At 43.6% G+C, this 9,220-nt stretch overlaps 1 protein-coding gene across 1 annotated transcript; it reads left to right on the top strand.

Annotated features, from left to right (window-relative positions):
- Positions 1-7,500: 7,500 nt before the first annotated feature.
- On the top strand, positions 7,501-8,703 carry NPBWR1 (neuropeptides B and W receptor 1). The gene has a single exon (XM_054285140.1). The coding sequence runs from the start codon at positions 7,501-7,503 to the stop codon at positions 8,482-8,484; it is 984 nt and encodes a 327-aa protein (XP_054141115.1). The 3' UTR covers positions 8,485-8,703.
- Positions 8,704-9,220: the final 517 nt, after the last annotated feature.

The following is a 9,220-nucleotide window of genomic DNA, read 5'->3' as shown; positions in this document are numbered from 1 at the left end:
CAAGGTGGAATAATGCATCCCATATAAACCACAGTTTGCCTAAAATCATTGTCATGCACACGAGGCTGCACTGGCCAACCCCCAGCAGCTGAGAATGACAATGTTCCTGTGAATATACAGCAAAATGAAGAAGAACACTCTGTCTAGGCTTGGCTTAGATCTAGAGCTGTTCAAAGTGGTGAAAACTATTGTAGGCCTTGCTGCAAAGTGGTCTCAGGCCACAAATACAAATCACCATAGCAATCAAATTTATGGCTTCCTCCTGAAGCCACAGATAGAAAACAGAAGCAATGGTAGTCAAGAAGCAATGAAAAATTTTCTGTCAAGGGCACTCATCACAAAATAGGTAATAGTATTCCAAAACTTCAGTGTCTTGGAAACATAGGTAATCAACAGCTCATGCACAAGAAAAGCATGAAACAGCAAGTACTGTGCTTGCTATTTGTGCGGCACAATTTTAAAGGTAACATGAAGAGTTTAGAAGAAGTTATTTTAGTTTTCTGATTGAAGTGCCAGTAAGGCCTTGTATACAGAAAGCATACAGAAAACATTCATTAGCCAGCATCTAAGCAGCAAGCTAGCGAGGAAATGGGGACTATTATCTGTATATAAATCCCCCTATATATGTATAAAATAAACATGGTTTCCTTCCTTGTTTATTTTCCTATTTTACATTTGTGGAAGATGTAGGTGCTGCTTCTTCATTTATTCCACTCTTTAAATGATTTCTTAGTAGGTGTCTTTTACAAAGTCTACTTTCTGTCTTTCCCAGCCCACATAAATCAAGACTGTGTGTGATAACGTCTTTTCATAGACCTTTTTTCTTCTTTTATTTCCAGTCCTCTCTGCCTATGATTTGGGGTTCTGAGGGAAGTTTTTTGTTTGTTTTTTTGGGGTATTTTTGGTGGTTTTTTTTAAATTTTATTTTACTTTGGGGAGTGGTCCACAAAAGAAATCTCTGGATTGCTTTTAAGCATCTCTGAGGTTGGTTTTCTAGATAAAGGACTACAGGAGCTTTTTGTCTTCTGTCCCTACACCATATTGCCAGGGCATTGCCTTAGAAGTACACAAATTTTTTCTTCATGCTTTGTGATGATTTGAATAGCATGGGCTTTCTGACAATGTTCCTCATTCTGGGGAAGCTTTTTGTAGCCTGAATGTGGTGATAAACACATCATGGTTAGGGGAGATGAAAGCTAAGAAGTAGCCCCAAACCAGAGTTGGCTTTGCCCCAGCACAGATGACTGCCTCTGGAAAGGGAACAAAACAAGTCACAAAGTGCCAGGTGTTGGTGGTTCACAGACCAAAAAAAGCTTGGAAGCATTTTATTTGAACACTTAACTAAAGGGAGAACAATGGGGTGGAAAAGGTATGAAGGAAAACCTGGCTCTGAGACTGATAACTTTGGCCTGATAAATATTGTAAAGAAAAGAAAACACAGCATGTAGTTTCATCATTATGTCAAATAATCAGTATTTGCTACCCTGCCCAGCTCCCTGACTTTTGTTTCAACAAGATTTTCCGCAGCAGGAAACTTTTATTTGCCTTCACCCCCCAAGACCTGGCATGCTATCAATTATTGGACTGCACTTCAGCAATTGCTGATGAATCTTTAACAATTTTATCACCTTTTTGGTATAGTGTTACCAGATGGCTTCCACATTTCAGTCACAAAATTTTTCTTAGGAGAATTACAAAGTTTAAGTGGCAGCTACACGCTAATTCAGTCTGATAATCTGTGAGCTTTAATAGTGAGCTAAGAAAACCAGCAGCAGATGAGAAACCATTTAAGGCTGTGAGCCTGCATACAATGTCAAATCTGACAGAGGGAAAAAGCAAAATCACTTGACTCTTTCCGTCAGGTAGGAGGAGGAGTGATGCACCAGGATAGACTAGGGGTATAAGAAGAAACATCACCATGCTTTACAATGTTCTTTAAATATCAGAGAGCTAGCCCAGGAAGCCTTCACTGTGTGTTGAAAACAGTTAAGACTTAAGGTTTGCTGTGATATCTCACCATGGCAAAGCTAAAATTTTGAACGAATTTTTGAAGCTTGCCAGGAAGACCTTAACTATCTCACAGTTTTGTTGTGTTTTATTAAAGATCTGCCTTAGAGAAAAAGAATTCCATAAGTTAGAGATCTTAATATGGAAGATAAAAAGCAGACATTTCTATTTCAGCATTTGTAGGCTGAAGAGCACTCAAGTCTTTTAGAAGTTTTGATCAAGTTTGGACAGATGCATTTTGTATTGCAGTTACTTCTGTTGCTAATTTTTTTGTCTTGAAAATGGATTCCTTTTCCTTAAAAATTTAAATGTCATTCCAATTCTCCTGTTAGAATAGCAAGGTAAATGAAGAATTTATGGAACTAATTCCCAACACAGCAAGCACAGAGTCTGATAGAGGCCCAAAATATTTGTAAGTACCTACTGAAGTTAAGGGACTTAATTTCTAAGTTCACCAGACTGATGAGGCTGGACAGTCTCTTTCACAAAAGGAAAAACAATGGGCCAAGAAATGCGACGAATATATTGAAGTTCAGTGAATTTTCTATTACCAAAAACCCCAAACCCCAAAGACAACAAAAACATGCACATAGGCCTTGCTGTTGGGGTTTTTTTTTATTTATTATTATTCAGCTACTGCTTTTGCTTCTTTTCAATTACCCTTATTATACTTCACTCATACTAATTAACTTCTCACACACACATACACACATACATATATATATATATATATATGTGTGTGTGTGTGTGTGTGTGTGTGTATATATATATATAAACTGGGGTTATAACAACCTGTTTGTTGTTTTAAAAAAGGTCCTGGTATCAATAATGTTTTTAAAAGGCTTAGAATTTATTTCCAAGGCCTGCATGGTCAGCTGTCCTTCCAGCATGCTGAGGTCTGACACTTATTCACACTGATGCAGTGCCAGAACTCAGCTCCTCCCAGGGAACACAGGGCAGAGAGATAGTTTGCTCTGTGGGACACATGCTCATTTTACTGGGTGATTTTGAATTGAAACCAGTAAGATGTGATAGACACAGGTTGTTTTCTTGCTGAGTAATGCAGAGCAGAAGATGCTGTACACATGTTCTTTTATCACAACTTCCCAGTGCTCCAGTCCTACCTCACAGGACTCTTTATTTCTCCAAATATTGAGTTTGCAGAAGCCTGCCAACCCTGGCTAAATCAAAACAATCTGAAGCTTTGCCACAGGCCTTGTTCACTGATGTGAAAGCCTGTTTTGATACTATCACAAACAGAGGACAGATAATAAACACTAAAAAGCCTGATAGAAGACACCACAAAAAACACAAAAAACCCAAAACACACACACAAAAAAAAAAAGGACTGCGTGGAAAAAAACGCTCCTCTCAAACAATTTTGCCATATCTCAAACAGATATGGCAAAAGGAAATAGTGAGAACTGTGTTTTTCAGCTCTGGAGAAAAGACATTGAAGTGTTCACACATGGAAAAAATCACCACAGGGGATAGAAAATGTTGTTATGTTTGGGACAGGAAAATAACCAAAGGGTTTTTGATTGTGACAAAAGGTCAGGGTCTGAAGAACAGATTTTGTTGAACAAACAGTCTGGAGAGCGTGTAGTTCTGGCATCACTGGATGTTTTCTGAAAGAATTCATGCAAGACTGCAAAGATTGACAGAATTTGTGAAGACTGGAATAGAGAAGCCTGATCTTGAGGTCACCTGGCAATTTTATTCCTTTCTACCTAATAAATAGATCTACTAATCCAACATCACAGAGGGAGACTCTCAACTGAATATTTTTGAACTCCTTCACATCTGCACATTGTGTCGGCAAATAATTCAGTGCCAAAGGTAGAAAATTAGTGCATTGCAGAAGCTGCAGCCTTGCTCCACTGCTGAGCTGTTTTCTTTACTGATTGCTGAGGCAGTCCTGCAAACAGAATTATGTGTGCTTTTTCCCCACTTGAGATGATGGAAGTCCTTCAAAACTGACCCAGTTCTTGACTCAAATGGATCTCTGTCAAATGGATTTAGCCCACAGGAAGAAAGGATATATTCTGAAATTCAGACATGGATCAATTCAATAAAGAAGGTACAAGACTTGTAGGCTCATTATGGTGAAATCTCATCTCTTAGTGGCAATTCATGAAGTCATTTTCTCCTTTGTTGCTCATCTAGATCACTAGATAATCATACTGAAATATAGGAAAGAACCAACTATGACTTAACTGCTCAAAGAAAATTATATGTGACTTCTTTTAACCTGGGTAGCATGAACCGCTTAAAGTATCCAGAAGGAAACACAGTCAGCGATATTCTGTATGCAAGAGAATGATTACAAATCAGTATCTTCTCAAAGGCTGTGAACATGCCTAATGACCACCCAGTACAACTGTTTGTCAGCAGGCACAGCTCCACCAGAGGTATTGGGGTCACACTTCACTGGCCAAGAGCTGGATTTGCCCTACAGATTTTAATGGCTCCCACAGAATCTGCAGTGGTTATCAGTCTAAACTTGCCAATCCTGACAGCCTCACCTTGTAGAAGTTATTTCTAACACTTCCCATTTCTGTTTGCTTTCAGCTGAAAGGAAGGTGGTCTGTGCACCTGCTGAGATATTGAGGCACACTCTGTGGCTTGGAACTATCCTCACAAAAACAGAATTTCTAAGTTTACAAAGTCAGCTATAAACTTATAAAGCCCTTTGACTGCCTTCCTGGGAAACTGATGTTATAAAAGGGTAAAATAATTACTTTAACTGCTGTATATGAAACCTGATGTCTTTTGATGCCTTTAAACACTACACCAGTATCAGCAATGAATACCTGATAATGGAGGCAAGTTGTTTATTGATGCACTGTACAGACAGCTACAATTCCCTCAGTAATGACAGCAGTTCACATAAATACATCAGAGATTTAACAGGCCCAAAATCCATTTCTTCAGCTACCAGGAGAGAGGAAAAATGCAGATTCCTCCTAGTCAGCTTTCTATTAGAATTGCAATTTTAACCCTGCAGAGTCAAAAGACCCCAAGACATTAACTCCACAGAATAAAGCTATTGCTGAAGTTAGGGGATCTTTTTCTGGGAACAAGAAGGGAAACAAGACGGGAACAAGATGGTTCCCTCTAGAACCAATGATGAACTGAAAGGAAGAGAGTGGGTACAAACACCATGGCAAAAGCATTGTGGTAAAATTTTTGTACACGTTTAGGTGATGTCACCACCAGAACTTGCATGTAAGCAATTAAGTGCCTACAAAGCACCAGTGTGGAAGAACTCCCCAAGAACCTCAGAAGTGGGGCACCTCTGTCATGCTACTGCTACAGTATGGGGAATAAGCACATTGAGTTTCCAAAGCTACATTCACTTTAAGACAACTGTGCTTAAAACTTAAAACTAGGTCAAAAAACCTGGCTCAAATGCTAGCTTCCAATAAACTCCATAGCAAAGGTGATATTTTCATTACTTGGATTGTGAAACTATAGACAAAAAAAGGGAAGCAGAACTCCATGATGACCCTGCAGCATTGTATTTCTGTCATTCTCATGGGAGTGCACAAGTGTGTGAGCACATTTTTATCTCAGATATTTCTGTAAAGAAAGTTAAGAATCACAGAGCAATAATTTAAGACAGAGTGCTACAAAATCATAGCCATAATGAAGCAGAGGTACTTTGCTGGTCCTTTTTCATGTATTTACTTAATAATTCATTTGATTGGATTTTAAGGTTTGTGACATCCTGCTGATTTAGGCAATTATACATCATAATATGGGAGAATCAGAGCCAGGCTGTGTTAATCTCTCTCCATGGTACTAGTTTACAGATACTGAACAATAATGTCAGTTTGCCAAAAGATTCATTTATTATGCTATTAGTAATTTTTTAGTATTTACTGATAATGTATGTGGTCAGTCCTGCTTGTAGCATAAAAAAAAAGTTGTTGACACTTCCGATTTTGGAGATGCAGAAGTTTTGTCAAATGTACTACAATAGTAATAGTAATTACAAATGTATTACAATGCATTACATAGAATTCTCACATTGAAAAGGCAACGAAAATGAAAAGAAAATTAGATAGATTTTATGCCATGTACTTTTTGGAAAAAAGACTCTGATAATCAGGAGCTCTGAATTACCCTCTAAAAAAAGATTGCCTTCCCAGGGTTATATTTCAGTTTTTCGCTAGCACAGAGTGAAGGAGTCAAAGTGTCAGCCAGAACCAGAACTACTGTGCATCCATCCTGCTTCTGAATCCCACATCCCATGAAAAATGTGTTTTCCTGGCAAGTTCCCAGAATCATAGATTACTTAGGGCCGGAAGGGAACTGAAAGGCCACCCAGTCCAATCCCCCGCAACAAGCAGAGGCACCTTCTCTCGATCCTGTGGCTCGGAGCCTGATGCACAGCATCGCGCTGCCCCCGCCCCGCCCGGGACAGTCCGGGGGCCGGGCAGGCGCTGAGTGCTGAGCTCTCAGCCCCAGCAGGAGCGCATATACCCCAGATGATCCAGCTGGGATCTCTGTGCCCATTGCTGCGCTGCCGGACCGCGGGAGGAGATGTGAGTCCAGGTAAAGCACAAACCTCTTCCAATGCTCCAGCTTCCGACTCTTAAACCATCCTCTGCTGTTCGCGTCACCTGTTTCTTGCTGCCCAGATCGACTCGGACGCGGCTGTAACTCTCAGAATCCAGCAAAGGAGCGGGGCCGGCGCATTCCCCCCGCACGGACGGCGCATCCCGCCCCTCCGGGAGCCGCACCGCCGCGGCCGCGCTGGAACAGGTCAGTGCATCCCTGATCCCCCTTCACAGCGCTCTCTCAGTCGGGAACGGGGGTGCCTTTTGCTTTTCGAGGAGGGCACCGAGGGCACCGGCTGCTCCCGAGAGCAGGACACCGGCGGTCCGAGCAGCCCCGGCCCAGAGGCGCCGCCGAGCGCTGGCGGGGAAGGGACCGGGCAGCGCCTCTGGGCTCCCAGGAGAGCGCTGTCCCCATGGGATGGCTTTGGGGGGAGCCCCAGGCTGAGCGCTGTAACCCTGGGATGGCTGGGCACTTTGGGGGAGCCCCAGGCTGAGCGTTGTAACCCTGGGATGGCTTTGGGGGAGTCCCAGGCTGAGCATTGTCACCCTGGGATAGCTGGGCACTTCGGGGGAGCCCGAGGGTGAGCGCTGTCACCCTGGGATGGCTTTGGGGGAGCCCCAGGCTGACTATTGTCACCCTGGGATGGCTGGGCACTTTGGGGAGCCCCAGGCTGAGCGCTGTCCACGCACGGCACTCCTATAATGCAGGAGGAGGGAAGGGGCAGCTGCTGGGACACTTGGCTGCTGGCTAAGCCCTTGGTGATCTTCCCTTGCTGCCGTCAGGGTGCCAGTGGGAAGCATATGTGAGATTTTGGCAGTTGGGTGTGCCAGAGGAGACAGCCTTGCGAAGAGCAGAGGTCTCACTTATTTTTCCCCACTTTCAGGTCATCCTTACCACCAGTGAGCCTAGCCATCCTCTCCTGTAGCCATGGAGAACTTCTCCCTCCCTGAAACCAATTCCTCATGTGCAGACTGCACTGGAAGAGGATATGGGAGTCTGAATATGTCCACTACTCCAGTAAGCCCCAGGTACTACATCACAGTGCCTGTCATCTACTCCGTCATCTGTACCGTGGGACTGACAGGCAACACAGCTGTCATCTATGTCATCCTCAAAGCACCAAAGATGAAAACAGTAACCAACATCTTCATCCTCAACCTGGCCATTGCTGATGAGCTCTTTACCTTGGTGCTGCCCATAAACATTGCTGACTACCTGCTCCTGCAGTGGCCCTTTGGAGAGCTCATGTGCAAGCTCATCATCTCCATAGACCAGTACAACATCTTCTCCAGCATCTACTTCCTCACTGTCATGAGCATTGACCGCTACCTCGTTGTGGTGGCCACCACCAAGTCCAGGAAGGTGTCCTACCGCACCTACCGAGCAGCCAAGATTGTCAGCCTCTGTGTCTGGTCCTTTGTCACCGTCATCATCCTGCCCTTCGCCGTCTTTGCCAAGATACACGAGGAGCAGGGGCGCTCCCACTGCGTCTTCGTGTTCCCCCACCCCGAGAGCGTGTGGTGGAAAGGCAGTCGGATCTACACCCTTATTTTAGGCTTTGTCATCCCAGTGTCCACCATCTGCACCCTCTACACCACCATGCTGTGCAGACTGAGACACGTGCATCTCCACTGCAATGCAAAAGCTCTGGACAAAGCCAAAAAGAAGGTGACGCTGATGGTGGTTGCTATCCTGGGTGTGTGCCTGCTCTGCTGGACACCCTTTCACCTTAGCACAGTGGTGGCCCTCATCATGGACATCCCACAAACTCCCCTGGTCATTGGGATTTCCTATTTCATCACCAGCCTAAGCTATGCCAACAGCTGCTTCAACCCTTTCCTGTACGCCTTTCTGGATGAAAGCTTCCGGAGGAGCTTTCGCAGACTCATCAATCGCAGAGCCACCTCATAAAGCCAGCCCAGCCCTCTCTCCTATTCTGTCCTGTGTCCTGTCACAGTCACCTGCTCTTCCTGGGTGATTCCAGCCCAGAGAGTGCTTTCTCTCCAGTCTCCTCGTGATGGCTCACCAGGCTTCAGGTTGTTGTGCTACGCAAGACATGAACTGGGGCCAAGTGGATCTTTCTCACATCCTGCACTCATTTCCTTAGCACTGCCCTGGCTTTTTGTTAGTTTGTTGTTGGTTTTTTTAAATTCCTTTTCTCTAGTGCTCTTTCTGACCTGTGTCTGGAGCTCACAGAGCTGCCACAGGTCCCTTTTCCCTTTTGAAAGGCATTGCTTTGTGAACTCAAGCCACATGACTGTCTAAATTATCAGTGATTTGAAAAGCTCAATAAAAGTGTGTTACCAAGTGTCTTGCTTAATAATACCACAGCCTCTTCTCTACCTACAGGACCTGCTTACCAAAGTCTTGCAAACTTAGCAACAGCTCCAAAGGATAACAAATAAACAAAGGTATTGAGCTCATTTCACTTTAAAGGAGAATAAGATAAGGCAGCCAAAATCCATGAGAACATGTAAGAGAGATATCAGTCTGAACTTTAAAGAAAAAAGAGCAACCCCTCTCTAGTGAATAAAAGGCACAGACATGGGTTTGGAGCCACTTGCTGCAGAAAATAGCTTAACAGTACACTCGGTCATTGTAGTTTGTAAAAAATGCAACTTTTGTTTATATCAGAAGTGGTGATTAT

This window comes from Melozone crissalis, unplaced genomic scaffold (assembly GCF_028551555.1).
Source record: "Melozone crissalis strain CALT ecotype California unplaced genomic scaffold, PUWL_Pcris_2 ptg000042l_1, whole genome shotgun sequence".
Taxonomy (NCBI): Eukaryota; Metazoa; Chordata; class Aves; order Passeriformes; family Passerellidae; genus Melozone; species Melozone crissalis.
This window is presented reverse-complemented; position numbering and strand designations above follow the sequence as displayed.

What these genes read in the sequence shown, in the direction of transcription:
- NPBWR1 (XM_054285140.1), top strand. Translation starts at nt 7,501, where the DNA reads ATGGAGAACTTCTCCCTCCCTGAAACCAATTCCTCATGTGCAGACTGC.